This window comes from Seriola lalandi, unplaced genomic scaffold (genome assembly GCF_002814215.2).
Source record: "Seriola lalandi dorsalis isolate HSWRI2012SDOR001 ecotype SW California unplaced genomic scaffold, Sedor1 jcf7180002054351, whole genome shotgun sequence".
Classification (NCBI taxonomy): Eukaryota; Metazoa; Chordata; class Actinopteri; order Carangiformes; family Carangidae; genus Seriola; species Seriola lalandi.
Genome location: NW_019524904.1, coordinates 182,859 through 198,636, shown reverse-complemented (window position 1 = coordinate 198,636; position 15,778 = coordinate 182,859). Strand labels below are relative to the sequence as shown.

General features: G+C 40.5%; 1 protein-coding gene across 1 annotated transcript in view; it reads right to left on the bottom strand.

Moving 5' to 3' along the window:
• Window positions 1-20: 20 nt before the first annotated feature.
• Window positions 21-15,778, bottom strand: part of zbtb47b (zinc finger and BTB domain containing 47b) — a 27,359-nt gene continuing 11,601 nt past the window's right edge. Inside the window, exons 2-6 of the mRNA XM_023407917.2 lie at window positions 11,383-12,756; window positions 9,408-9,555; window positions 8,765-8,880; window positions 7,598-7,742; window positions 21-6,873 (exon numbers count right to left, since the gene is read on the bottom strand). Coding sequence (XP_023263685.1) covers window positions 6,428-6,873; window positions 7,598-7,742; window positions 8,765-8,880; window positions 9,408-9,555; window positions 11,383-12,756 — 2,229 coding nt within the window. The 3' untranslated portion in view covers window positions 21-6,427. The remainder of the gene's footprint in view (window positions 6,874-7,597; window positions 7,743-8,764; window positions 8,881-9,407; window positions 9,556-11,382; window positions 12,757-15,778) is intronic.

Here is a 15,778-nt window from a genome sequence, read left to right as displayed (position 1 = left end):
ACAAAGACACAGCACACATCTCTGTTTTCAATAATATATCTATACTGTTTAATATTGAAATGATTTCATTACGTTCTGCTGTGTTACAGATGGTAGACACTAGTCAATAATACAATAAAAGACAGAAAATACAGTCTAATGTTATTAGCACCTCTAGACACTATTGTCCTTGTACTGTTTTTAGTATTTTAATATAGCTGAACTTGACAACTACTGCCTACACATGGTCTTTGTACACCAGAGTTAACTAAGACATAGTGTTTACATTATAAAGTAGAATCAGCAAATAACAGTACACAGTATGATTTCTTTAACACAGCTGCAAAATGAGTAAGTATGGGAAATGTAGAGGGGTACGTGGATAATACATCTTTGAATTGACTACGGCATTGGTACCTACGGTAATCGTCACATATACCTTTGCCCAAGAAGGGGAAAAGTCACCATCGAGCAAATTTGTTAGACCAGGTAACCAAACTTTCACATGCAAAATGGCCAACAACACTTCTTTCCAATTTCATGTTCTTTTATCAGCCCAACAACTGACAAAATATAGTCAAATATTTTCAGACGAGTCAGAAACACAAAAATACATAGTTCAGTTAGTTAAATTATCTAAATTGAGTGCAAAAAAAGAAATATAAAGCTTTATGCTTTTACCGCCAATCAGCTGATATCATCATCTATACTGTATATTCTACTGCATTCAATAATATCTCTGTACAGCAGTAGCTAAAGCATTTTAGCTTTTAGTTTGATGCTAGTTAGGTAATGCTAATTAGAAAGTCACAGACACATTGTTCTTATGCTCATTTTAACTTCATCTTTAAGCAAAAACAACAACGAATGTAAATCTCAGACCTCATGTGATATCCTTTACATTTTATGTCTTACAATTTATACTTAAATTTACATGTAGCTTTCGGCTTTTTAACCAACTGATTTAAGTTAAAAAAAAAAGTTTCTTTTTACTAGGTCTGTGATTAATTAATCTCAATATAGATTGATTTGTTTATTATTTTCTTGATCAATAGGATTAGTTTGTCTATAAAGTTTCAGGAAAAGGTAAAAAATGCCCAGCAAACACAGTGATGTCTTCAAATGTGCTGTTTTGTCTAGCCAACAGTCTAAAAGCCAAAGATACAGTTTACTACCACAGAAGAAGAAGACTGCCACGCTTTCGCAAGAGAAAAAGATTCAAAGCCATTAATCAATTATCAAAAATAGTTGCAGATATTTTTTTTTGTCAATGGACAAATTGCCGCTCTACTTTTTACACTCCATTTTAATCATTGAACTAACAATATAGTTTATTAACGTATTATATTTATGACTTGTCTGATAACCTTTTGTCAGTTTTGGATCTCCATAACTTTGCCCAAAATACGGGATAATGGAAAAACAAACAAACAAACAAAAAAAAACAAAACTCCTCCATTGTCTTAAAAAAAAAAAAAGTAAAACTTTTTTCTTCCTCAATAAAGTAACATTTCATCAAATTCTTACATATATACAAAGCTTTCCCCCCCACCATCTTCTTGACACTTTAGTAAATGCTATGAAAGTCAGATAGTCATATTCCCATTTTCTTGGAAGCTGAAGGCCACAGAACCAAATCCTTTTGGACACACACTAAAAATTACAAGTCCCAGCGGAGACTCAGCTTTGCAATCTCATGAGCACTCTCTGCTTTGAAACAACTGCCGTTCTTAATGCTTCATTATGTGACAAACATTTGCCTTGGGTGCAATTCAGAATGCACAGTCACTACGACGGTGTCTAGGCACCCACTTACCATCACTGGCAAACTCTCATTTGAGGACAAGAGCAGGTCCACCTTTGCCAAATCTAATACAAGCCTTTGGCTGCTAGCCTTAGTAAAGGAGAATTTGGCTAATTAAAAGATAGAAAACCTACATGTCTAGAATATAGGACTCCTAAACACTGTGCAAAATATTCCCTCTCACTTACTAGAATCTCGACTTTACTGCCATTTAACTTTAAAAGACTAAATTAAAAAATACACTTCAACAAAAAAGGATTTGTTGAGTTTCTTTTTCAGGATTCGGGTGCTTTAAGGGTCCCTATAAAACATTACCTTGATGATGTCACAGATGGGTTTTGTCTTCTTTGCAGATGGATTTCGGGAAGACTTATTTGCTAGGCTAAATAATCCAAGACAAAGGATTAACATGCAAATTCTGCTCTCTAGGGTAGATTTAAACTTTCACAGCCAAGTCAGTCTCTAAACCTTCTATGGATACCATGTCATGCACTATATATGTAATATAGTGTGTAAAGTGGGATAAGCCAAATCATTTTGTTTTTTACATTACACTTGTTTGTTTGATTTATCATAACAGCAACTGATTAATACTGCAATGATTTGGAAGCCAGTAACTTAAATACATTCTAGTATAACATTATTGTGATCTGATTCCGAGCAGGTACAGACAGTAGGACTTATTATTTTTGCAGGGTCTGAACAAACAGTTTTGTCATCCCTTCGGTTGAAATGCTGTTTCAGAGGACTGAACCCCTGCCAAGAACAAAATTCTGGCAGAAGCTGCATTTTTCTAATTTCCTATAATCTTCTGCCATGGAAATATAAAAAAAAAAACAAAACAAAAAAAACAAACAAACAAACAAACAAACAAACAAACGAATAAACACCTACCATCAGCAGATTTTGATTCAAATAACTGCTACTGTATCAGCCTTCAAACTCAACTAGCTGACCCGGAGTATAAAGTGCTCGCAGTAATGGATATCTTTATCATTAATCAATTATGCAGCTGATGCCTTCCTTTACATTTTCTCATAGCATGAAATATAACAGTCACATATTAAGCTCCTTCAATAGGAGCAAACTGGTAAGACCTCAAATTTTTTCTTGATTATGATAGTGATCAGGGAACAAACAAAACCGGAAACAACCGTAGGAGTACTGAATGCACCCTCAGGGAGGAGACACAAATACTTGTCAAAGAGCAGCACAATAGCAAAACAGGCAGACTGAAACACAGAAACACCAGTTTAGGTGCTGGGTTACACATAACTGACTGCTCACAGCTGAGTTGTCCTCAGTGTGCGGGATGCCACACCACAGCCAATGATCCACTAAAGTTATTCTAAAGCACAAGTCAGGTCCAGGTCTGCCGCTTCTGCAACTTACTAACCGCATCTTCTGATCGGTTTGAAACAAACAACGCAGAGAAAATCACTGTGATTTGTAAATGTTGTCACTTAAAACCTGTGTTGTTGGATTTAGATTTCTCTACCGTTACACATCTCTGCTTTCTATTTTTCCTTCTTAAATCTGCATACATGTCCCCATTATGGGCTAGTGTGGCAATCAAAGTGCATAAATCAGTAGTAATAACTACTATCCCTCCTCCTTTACTGTCAGCTACTATCACTATCCATAACGCAAAAACATTCAAATCCCTCCAAGTATAAGGCAAACACACAAGCTATAACCACAGTATTTCAGTATTGTCTCTTGGGCTAGTGCTTCTCGAAACAGTGAAGTGGTAAGTGGATCTTCAGCCTTTTTTTACGATCCCAAATAACTATGGGTTTCTCCAATGATGACTATGAGTGATAATGAACTCCGAGGGAGGCTATTCTCTTTCTTTAGAGTAGGATTGCTTACAGAGTGCAGTTTACTGAGTTGCCACAAGAGAGCAACAGTCCTTATGTTTGTGTGACATTGACAGGTTGCATTTATCCCCGTCTGTGTCAACAGCCTGTTGTCCCCATCTACCAATGACAAGATCAGACTTGAGATGGGTATAAAATGTTGGCATTTACCTTCTCAAGTTGCTCAAAATATCTAGATTGTAGCTCGTTTCTGAAACCTGGAGCTCACTGTCCAGTAAGGCTAAATTGGATTTATCACAGCCAACAAATTCAACAGCTCTACACTTTTCATTTAAAAAGGGCAGTCTCAAACTGGACCCTGTACAAAAAGCAGCAAATCAAAATAGAAAAAAAAAAAAGAAAACGTACCATTACCAAATAACATGTGATGTGGCCCTAACGATTTAACCATGGCAGTTTAAGAAATACATTTAACAGGGGTGGGCTAAGACATAAGACTACACTAAGGTGCTTAAATCTGTCTTTTTAAATAAAACAATCAACAGCTTATTACAATTACAAAAGCTTAATCCACAAATTCCAACTTCCGCTACCACCAGCCAAGACACGCAGGGGCACATTCAACTGACTCTCCCAATGTAAACATGAGGAATTAATCACAAGGAAGAAACACATCTTAACAGTATTTACAGGTTAATGCTACACTACAAGTAGGCTAGCTATAGATAAAGTGAGCGGGAGTGCATCAATAGTGCACAGAGACTCTTTTTGGATAAGAAACCGATTTAAATGTCAGATTTCAATAACACGTTGACATTTTGGGAATTATGTATATTTGCTTTCTTGTTGAAAGTAAGATGAGAAGATTGATACCACTCTCATGTCTGTCCATTTGATGTTAAGATACAGCTACCAACCGATTAGCTTACCTTAGCACAAGGACTCGAAACAGGAGGAAACAGCTAGCATGGCTCACTTCAAAGGTAAACTACCAGCAATTCTAAAGTTAACAAAGTTATACCGTTTTTTGTTTAAGCTGTACAAAAACTGTAGTGTAAAAGCGACAATTAGTGGACAACCAAGAAGGCACAGCGCTGTAAAATCAAAAATTGTCAGTTTTAAATGGATTAAACAAACAAGGTATAACCAGTTAATTTGGGATCTTTAAAAAGGTGCTGATACATTGATTTTGTTACCTTTGGACAGAGATAGGCTAGCTGTCTTTATGCTAAGCTAAGCTAGTTGCAGCTGGTTAGCTCTGTTTCCAGTTTTTTTGATAGGCTAAACTAATATGTAGTTTCATATTTGATGGCCAGGTATGAAATTGGTATCTACCTTCTAATCTCTCTGCAAAAGCAAACAAGCGAATTTCATAAAATGTGGAATTATTCCTTTAAGACGGTCAAAAAGTCAAAAGTGCACATAGAGCCACTATTTTTTTTTTTTTTTGTATTACACCACATTATTTTGCATGTCCAGGTCACTGTATACGAGTTTGAACAGAAATAATGATGTAACGTTTGGGAGCTTTTTTTTTTTAGTGATGAGCTCTGTTGTGCCAAAAGTAATCACTCTCAGTGCTATTTCGGAGATTGGAATATAACGTTTAGCATTTCACAATATACATCATGACGAAATGTGCACACTTAATGAGCTACATAAGCAGGGTTTTGTGAATATTATTATTCCTACACGGTTGGTATTCTGCAAACTAATTACACAGATTGGGTTTAATCGGGAAATGAGCTGTAAGTTAACACTAATATTAGAATTAACCCTACATATATACTGTAGGTCTGAGTACATTAGGTTTTTACTAACAAGTCACAGAAAAGTGCCATATCGTCTCAAAGCCAGATCTACAGGAGAGGAGCGCGCTTGCTTAATGTAAGCAAACGATGAGAGTCAGCAATTTACTCCATCTCCTGATTTGGGGAAGCTCACGCGTTAATTAGCTAAATGTAGATCTGAGTGCTCTCACCTCCCATATCTGCTTTACATCTGACACACTCTCTCTCTCTCACTCACACACACACACACACACACGTGCACATACTGCATTGCACTGTCGACTCTCCACGCATCACAACTTCTCTTAAGTCCTTATAAATTGACGTTAACGTGCCACGAATTACACACTATCACAATTATAAAAACGAAGACAATTAGGAGTACATTTTAAATATCACTAGAGTTAAATGTAAGGTGCAGGATCGATTATAAATGCTGTATAACATTACCTAACTATAGCAGGTGAGCTAACAGGATTTGGTTATTGGCAATGCCATATACATGTATATGCTCAAAGACAAATCAGCATTTGGTTATTGCTGGGTAGGAACCAGAACCACTCGCTACATCTTGGCAGAGAACGGAAAATAAAACATTTTTTCTCATTATGATGTGGTTCTCACTTGACCGATGAACCCCGTATGAGTGAGGATTTAGGAAACGCTTCGTCCCACTTTGTAAAAGATGCTACAATCAATGCATTGTGCAAGGCTCTGGAGAGATGTGTGTGGTGTCAGAAAATCCCAAATGAAACCAGGACAGAGTTATGAAATTCACGAGAAGAGTGATGACGACACGTCCTACTGGACACTGAGGTTATCTATTGTATTCAACAGAGTAAAAAATAACTCTCTTATTGTGGTAGGTGTATGTGTTTTTTTTTTTTGAGGCCTCCATGTAGCCTTCAATCAGTTTTTCCCCTCGGTGTAAATGTCACTGAGGTACATCACTTTTCCCGCTGAGTCCTCGTAAAAGCTCAAAGAAAAACGGTAAAACAAAAATAACAAAGTGCTTTCAATGCTAGAGAGATTTGTTAGTTGTTGGAGTTCATCCTACCGGCAGAGAACAGGGGAGGTGGTGGGGGTAAATGAGGGGTGGGAGGCAGCCCCCCCATGGGGTGCAGCAGTGGGAGAGACAACTGGGTGCCATGGAGGGGGTGGGGGCTAGAGGCAGCAGCGGGTGTGGTCACAGACGTAGCGGGAAGCACTGTCCCCAGTTGGACCTGACCGGAAGAGTCCACGGCAGGCGAGGCCAGGGGCTGGTCGAGGCCGAGGGGGTCGTTGCCGTCTGTAACCATGGGGTTGCTGACACGGAAGCATTTCTCCCTGTGGGCCTTGAGCATGTTGGAGAAGCGAAAGCGCTGGCCGCACACCTCGCAGGGGTACGGCTTTTCTCCAGTGTGGGTGCGGCGGTGGCGCTTCATGTTGGGCCGGCTCGTGAAGCTTTTCCCACAGATCTCACAGATGTACGGCTTCTCTCCTGCAGAGAGAGGAACGCAAAGAGCTGAAAAACACAACTTCCTAATACATTTTCAACACAGCATAAAATCTAAAAGTTGCTATAATCAATATTTTTATATCAACAATGGATCAAATGAGTAGGTGTATTGTGACAGGGATTGGTTATATTGACGAATCCAGAGAAAATGATCACCTAAGCCCAGAGTCTGTCAGCTCTGTGGTGTGTTTTAGCATCTTTCAGCTGACTGTTTATGGTCAGACGTTTTACTGTTTTGATTCAAACTCACCACTCTGCCATTTCCTGCTGCAGCAGGCAGCTGTTTTCTGCAATATAAGCACTAAAAACCACACAGTACACTTCCAAAGGCAGACGTATAAAGTTAGAAACTAGCTGGTGAAAAGTGAAGCTTTTAGCAGCTAAAGAGCCAAACATTTCTCTCAGGAGTTGGTAGAGACCAAAAAAGGAGCTAATAGGAGGGTGAATTTTGTATTTACATTCACTGGGTGGCAAAAACACAACTTCAAACGATGCTGGATGTTTAAATAAGCAACTGTTGCAAACAAACTTGCCATGTCAGTTTCACATGGTGGAAATATGCTAATAAGCTTGTTTCCATTGTCTTAATTTAAAAAAAAAAATAAATAAATCTGTGAATGCCAGTTTAAGGCATACGTCGCTCTATTGTGATTCAGCATCAACGAACTCTCAAAGATAAGAAAAAGTACTACAAGAGGTGAGTCACCAGTGTGTGTCTTCATGTGTTCGTCGAAGTACTGCTTCATGTTGAAGTCCTTTCCGCACCACTGGCACATAAACTGCTTGTGTCCAATGTGGATGCTCATGTGGGAGCGCAGCTGGTATTTATACTGGAAGCGCTCACTACAGTTCTGAAATGGCACACAGTGAACAGTTTGCAAAATTGTTAGAACTGGTAGTCAAAAGAGCACATGATGAATGGTATTACAGTTGGAGTGCAAATTAAATTGCAAGAAACAGATGACATTCAGAAATGTGAGTCTCTTTTGGGACAAATTTATTTTGAGTCTTAGCTATGAGAAGCTCTGCAAGACACATTCTGATAGATTTCACTATTAAAATAAAATGTATTGCTGGGTCACCGCTGCTTATTTTTGGCCTTGCTGTGAAATTTAAACCATACTATGGGTATTACACATGTTGAGTTATATAACTATAAAATGTGAAAATCACTCCAATTTCATAAGCATTCACACTGTTCAGAAAACATGTGTCATGTGAGTTTCAAACCTTTAAATCGCTCAGAACACAAGAACATTTCAAAGTCTTTGCTTCAAATGAATAGTTCAACATTTTTTGGAAAAACTTTCCGCTTGCAGAGAGTTAGATGAGAGGATTAATACCGCTCTCATATCTGTAAATACGAAGCTACAGCCAGGAGACGGTTGGCACATCTTTCAACCGTTGGACAAAGCCAGCTGTTTCCCTCTGTTTCCGGCCTTTATGCTAGGCTAACCACACAATGTCACACTATTCTTTCAAGTAGTGAGGTTATTCTATCAAACGTTCCCAGGTCACATGAATCCGGCAAAAAACTAAAGCCACATTCACAAGGTAGTGTGGTGTGTAGTGACAATGATGCCAGAAACCGATCAATATTGACAGTTTAACTGCCTAGTGAGATTCCCTGTATATAAAGTGAGCTAATAATGATAATGTTTTTTACTTTGACCTGTTTGGATCAGCACATCTGGATCCATCCCCCCATTTCATAAGCAAAGGCCATAGACACCAATATGATGCTAATTACAACCCAAAGACCAATAATTTGACAAATTACAGGTTTTTTTGAAACTGGTGGATGTGACAGTTTGGAGCGAAACTCTTCATGTGAGTGAAGTGGAGAACAGCAGCGTATAAAAGGAGCTCAAACCTCACACTTGAAGGGTTTCTCTCCCGAGTGTTGCAGAGAATGAACCTTCAGGGACATGCTGCGCTTGAACGACTTCCCACACGTCTCACAGGTGAACGGCATATCCTTCGTATGGGCTACACACACACACACACACACACACACACACACACACACACACACACACACACACACACACACACAGTACAAGATCAGTGAATGGTATTTAATATTGATCCACTAAACATCAAATAGCAGCAGGAGGACAAATAAGCAAGCTGCTTCCCTAAAACAGCACAGCAGTGAGATGCTTTGTCATTGGCTAATTACGGTGCTTAGGACTATGGATGTGTCTTCGTCAGTAAATAAGCCATTTCCTCTGAAGTTTCCACCCTCAAGTCACTCCTTCAGTAGAAATAATAAATAGGACTCAGTGACATACCATACTTGATACTAACTCTCAGTTGTAGAAACATGGATGGACACGAATAATGAGGTAAGACCGCTTGGGAAATAAGATGCTTATCTCCCCAAAAAGTGGAAAAGGAAAGCAACACCCAAAACAAATCCTGCACAACAATCAGTGGGATGTAGCAAAGGAAGCCTAAAGTAACACACGGGAACCAAGTGACCAACCAGAATCGCTGATATCACCGCTACTCACCGACCATGTGCTTCCTGACATGGGCCATGGTGTAAAACTTCTTCTCACAGATCTCGCAGGAGAACTTCTTCTCAGCGTAGCCATGGACGATCTTGTTGTGCTCATGTAACGACCACAGCTTCTTGAAGGCCTTGCCACACGTCACGCACTTACACAAAGCAGAGGAGAGCGCAAAAATACAGTTAGCACTGGAGCTATTTGTGCATGAGATATGAAGAGAGTCATTATCTGGAATAGTCTTTAGAAATACAATCCAGGTGTGTGTGCTCACACAGGTACTTGAGTGTGCACTGTATGAAAAAAAAAAAAGAAAAGCAATTAGAGTCAGAAGATTAAAGCGGCAAATGATCTTCAGAACCACAGCAGGAGTCCAGCTGCTCAGTGCAGAGGGGTAATAGTGGAGGTACGGAGAATTTATTATTACTGACTGCCAGTTGACTGAGTAAGTGACTCTGATCAATTTCAATATATTTACATGATTGCAACTGTGCATATTGTAATTAGTGACTAAATCATACTTTAAAAGCTGAAACTACTTGTACAACAAAGAGCACACATTTGTGTTAGGAGTGAGGTTGGCATAATGAAGCCAACAATAAAATAAAATTGACATATACAAGATGAAACCATATTATTCCTGCATTTACAGAATAAAACTGGTCACTGCTCCTCTCGTAATAATGATGCTTGAACAATGAGAAAAGCTGTGTAATATTTTTAATAACCCAACTAAAACCATGTTTTGTTTCACTATTGACTCTTGCTTTAACCAAATAATAATTCTTGAATCAAAACACAGCCTTAGTTATCTTTTGTAGGAACATATTATAATTATTATATTGTGCCTCTAAATCAGAACATAAATTCAATGTTTTCCCTAAAACATGCGGAGGAGGTGTGAGATATTTTTTTCATCCCACAGGAGTGTGTTTAGAGCTTTGTGTCTGGCTGTTCACAGCCTCCACTTGTTCCACCAATCGTGTGGTAGGGCAGCCTGTGTATAGCCACAGAGGCAAAACCCAGGGCAGAAAATAGTAAGGAAATTAAATTGTACCCGTAGAATCCAAGTCACACCAGAAAGTGGTAAAGAAGAAATTCATCTGCGACAAACATTCGGTTCCAAAAGCTAGCTGTTAGCTAACTGCTAAGAGCCTGTAGCTGGTAAGCAGGGGCTGAACAGTCGCTCACAATCACTCGCTTCTTTCCATTTTCTTTGAACTTGGCTGTTTACATCCCCCGGCATTTTGTACGCAGGGTTTTACATCATTTCAGTCAATAAGGAGTTTTATTGACGAGGATGAGAAAAAGTGCTCAGAGCTAACAAGCTTCCTAACTGGCAAATTAGCTCATTAACTGTCATTTAGCACTAAGTTCACACAGTTTGTTTTTTGTTTTTTTCTCACAAAGATGTATTTGTGCTACTGACTTCTGTCTTATAACTGTCTGCAGAACCACATCTCTTCAGTGGAGCCGTTTACCCTCAGAAAGAGGGTTAAATAGAGAGGTGAATGGTGCAACACAGCTATTAGCAACAATGACGCCCTTTATTTTGGACTCTGGCTTTTCGTTTCCTCAGAGATCGGCACAGTTGAGATGGCTTGATATTGGTCAATTGAGCAAATTTGTGTGTCAGTTCACACAAGTTGAACTTTATGGAAAAAAAAATTGCAGTAATCTACTTCATCCCACAAATCAAATCAACTGATTTCAGTGATTTCATTGAAATAATTTGATTTTGCTGCTAAGATAAAAATTTTTTTAAAAGCTTTCGTGAAACTGTAAATGTTGAGGAAGCAATAAGGTGTGTGTGTGTGGGGTGTGTGTGGGGTGTGTGGGGTGTGTGAAGGGTGTGTGTGGGGTGTGTGAAGGGTGTGTGTGGGGTGTGGGGTGTGTGTGGGGTGTGTGGGGTGTGTGGGGTGTGTGAAGGGTGTGTGTGAAGGGTGTGTGGTGCTTTCATCATCATGTTGCATCATACCTGGATACTCTTCTCACAATCAGTCTGTTGATGCAGCAGCAGCTCGCTCTCCAGCAGGAAGCGTTTCCCACAGTTATTGCAGATCTGCATGCGGTTGTGAGTGACGTTCATGTGCTTTTCCAGATACCAGCGGTTGTTGAAGACGCGAGGGCATTTCTTACACGGGAAATGTTGCTTCTCCTCCAGCCTCACCTTCTGGCCCAGGCCCTCTGCGTCCAGAGTCCTCTTCCCACCCGGCCGCTGATTGGCCCGCGTGGCCTCTGCCAGTGTCTGCCGCATGGACGCTGTGGTTCCCGCCATGGCTAAGGCCCTGGTGCCGCGTCGAGGTCGATCCATTATGGCCGTCTGCTCCAAGCCTGGAATGTTTAGGGTGTTCTCCTCCTCTTCTTCATCTTCTTCTTCATCTTCCTCCTCGCTGCTCTGCCCGAGTATATCTCCCCTCTTCAGGTCATCCTCATCTTCTTCAACTGCATCATCATTCTCTGCCTCATTCTCCTCATCATCCTCTGAATCTCTCTGGTTGTCATGGCAACGGCCAAACATGGTGGCTGTCTCTGTGGTGGTAGCCGATTTGCCCTCTGATCCCTTCGACACATTAAGGGTCTGGTTGTTGAGGTTGACTTCAACGATGATCTGATCTCTGTTGAAGGAGGAGTGGCTATCTGCTGTCTTTGACTCCTCCCCATTACCTTCTACTTTGCACAAAGCACCTGTGCCAGCCCCGCCCCCTGTCCCCTCCTCTTTCTGGTAGTACTGCTTCTGCTGGGAGGGCGTCTTTCCTGCCTCCTCCACTCTAACAGAAAATGGGCTGCTGCCCTCCCTTGTGTACACCCTGCCTAGCTCTGACTCCTGTTTGATCTCCCGGTACAGCTGGCTGGGGGGGATCGCTACAGCAGCCGGGTCACTGCTGCCGAGCCCTTCCTGAGTGGCCATATCTACACAGGTGGTTCTCAGCGAGTGGCTGCTGATGAGGTCGCGACAGGAGGCTGCAATGTCGCTCATCTGAAGCAGGGTAGCCGCGTTCAGCACGTCGCGGACAGTGCGGCTGCTCACCAGCAGTTTGGAGGTGTAGATGAAGTTGAGGATTTGCTGCAGGCCCTGCGAGGTCAGGGCGTCCAACGACAGGTCCACCCGCCGCAGCTGTTTGCTTTGGGCGAAAAGGGAGTGGAAGAAAGGGCTGTAGGCTGCCAGCACGCCCTTGTGGGCCGGGAAGGTGCTGCGCTGACGCACCAGAACTATGTCGACGTCACACAGGTCAGGCTGGAAGAGGCGCTGCTCATTCAGCCTGTCCATCAAACAGGTGAAGTGCAGAGCCACATCCTCCACCAGAGAGAACTCAGCAGAGGGGAAGTCTGTGGTCTTCTCCACTATGAGCTGAAACAGAAAGTGATGGAGGGAGAGGGACAGAGAAAAGGGTTAAAACAGAAAGGCCTTCATTATCATTCAGCAATAAATATTATAGTAATTAAAATTGTGGATTAGAAGCTTATCAGATCTCATCACTGCCAAACAAACTAAATGTGCTGACTCTAGTTTATTTATTTATTTATAATTTAAAAGCTGTTCTGGAGCTTTCAATCAGATCACATAATCTTCCCGCAGCAGACGGAGTTTACCTGCTTGTCATGGAATTGTACATTTAGGCCAACATGGATAAGGAGCCCTTAAAGTGCTCAAAAAAAGTCATTTAGCACATTCAAGTGGGGAAACTCCATCCGCTTAATATCATGTGACAGGATAAAAAGCTCCAAGACAGCTACCCAACAGAGTTTGTGATTGGTTTCCTCAACTAAATATTCTATTATTTCACTAGATTCCGCATTAAACTGATCCATAAATACATATATAATCAGGCTCTTAAGGTGCCTGGTGACACGATAAAACCCCTCAGGGTCCTAGTAACTCGGGGTGTATCAATGCGGAACTGAGAAGTATCATTTCATTAAACAGTCGACGGTCTTCCCTCGTCCGGGGATCAATATGTGCAATATCTTCACCCACAGAACTCAAAACGGATAATGAATGGGATCATTTAAAACTCAAGGTGAAACCGTTTTTGAAGAGGGATCAGGAATGTAGCCGTGGGTCATTGGGTTTTTTATGGTATTTTTTATTGTGTTATTATTTGTGTTTTTGTGTGTGTTTTCTTGTTGAACTGAGAAAGCGCATCAAAGGAGGTTCGCTGCAAATGATATCAGGTGAGACATTCTTGCGGTATCCCTGAATGGTCAATGCTGTGGTGTATATTACTTTGAAAATAAACACCAAACTAGATAAAATACATTTACAGCCATACATGCTTACACATACACTAATTTGCTTGTTTGTTTTTGGTCAAATGTTCCTGCTCAAAGTAAAAAGTAGTTGAAGTAATTTCACATAAAAAATAATGTTGAAATGAATTCGATCCTAGAGCAGTTATGATATTTTGCTCACTGTGATTACGTGCACTGCGCAAAGTCGCAGTCTGCATGCATCCTGCACGATACGAGTCAGTGAAAAATCAAAAGGTGTAACACTCAGCGCTCTGTGCAAGGTCCTCAACTTCCCAAGGTGGGTTTATTTTAGCACAGGAAGGGCAGGGTTTCGATCCAGACGGGATGTGAGTGGGGACAGAGCAGCAAACAGAGCAAACACACACACACACACACACACACACACACACACACACACACACACACACACACACACACACACACACACACACGCACACACACACACAAACAACAAACACAAACACAGTGTCTGGTCTCTGCAAGGACTGACTGGCCTGAGCATTGGTATTCACTGCCATCTCCCTCCCATTAGCCGGCTCTCTCAGCACACCCACTCACTACACTGTCCCCGAGGAACGGCGAATTATGCACAAGACAAAACACGTCCAGAGAAATAATTAGGGAAACCATGCTGAATAAATACTAACTAACCCTCCAAACAATTAATGGAATTTATCATTCTAGGTGTCTCTCGAAGGCAGAGAAGGAAGAGTATTGATATGAGCCTGGTTTGGGGCGGATATGTTGCTGGAGACGATGAAACTGTGAACCATAATTACATCTCCACAGTACTTATTTTTCCCTATCTATCAGACATAACAACAAAGAAAAAAATAGAAAGGGGCAAGTGATTAAACTAATAATTTAGTTTGGGATAATAACTATTGTGGCATTTATATTGTAGCTACACTGTAGACTCTAAATGAGTATGAATCACACTGCAAAGACTGTTATTGTCCTTTAAATAAAAATAAAAACATTTGCCTTTCCTTGCTGCCAAACATATTTTCTCTTTAAGATCAATGAAAATAACTTTTCATTGTTCATACCGGAAAAATGGATTTGCATTTAGGCCTAACCTTGAAAATCTGGCCTGTTTGAAGAATTCAATTATGGAGTGTTAGATTTATTCATAGTTTTGAGATGCTAAATTGGACTCGGAGCTAGAGACGAGTGGAGATCGGGTTGTCTCCGTGCAAGGCTAGAGACATCGCCCAAGGGCAAAATGCTGCAGCCTTAATCAGATCAAGTATAAGTTGCAGACTGGAAGTTATGCTCCTTCAGTGATAAAGATCAGCTTCTTCTTCTTCTCCTTCTTCTGGGATTCAAATAGGAAAAACCCAGACAAAGATTAAATTCTACAGAATGAGCTTCGGCACATTCAAAACATCAACAGGGTCAAAATAAAGAAGATACCAACAGTGGTGTAAAGGTTTGTCCATGACAAGTTACCTTAAGTTATAGATCTGGTTCATATTCCTTTAAACAAAACTGGACACTTTTTCCTCTAACTCTTCGGGATTGAGATGTCTAGACTGTCCTTGAGCGAAAACATCTTTATAAATAAAAAAAATAAACTGGTGAGGATGTCGAATTTTTTATTTTATATTATTATCATTTATATTTTTTATTTATTTTACATGGTTGTTGTTTTAAAACTTGTGAGATTGAAACATTAAAATGTCAGCTGGAGACTTTTCAACCGCCTCAAGGCGTTTGCATTAATTAGCTACATATATATATATATTTAATGGCATAAAATATATATGAAGGTACGTATGTAACTGCGTAATGCTGAGGTTGCTGCTTTCCAAACAATGAAGCAAAAAACATTTAAATGCTCTTAAAGTTTACCTGAATGATAGAGGGGTTTCCTTCAGTGGAGGAGCGACAGATGCTTTAAAACTATTTAATCCAAAAGCAAACAGTTGGAGTTACCAAGCAGCTGCTGTGTCTGTCACAATATGCAACAAAGATGAAGCCGTCTTGTCACATTTCATCACATTCAGTAGCCAAACAAATTGAGTGAGTACTTTGGATTGAAAAGACCACATCCAACTCCCTCCATCCCTGTCTGTCATTACCCCCCCCCCCCCCCCCCCCCCCCCCCCCCCCCCCCC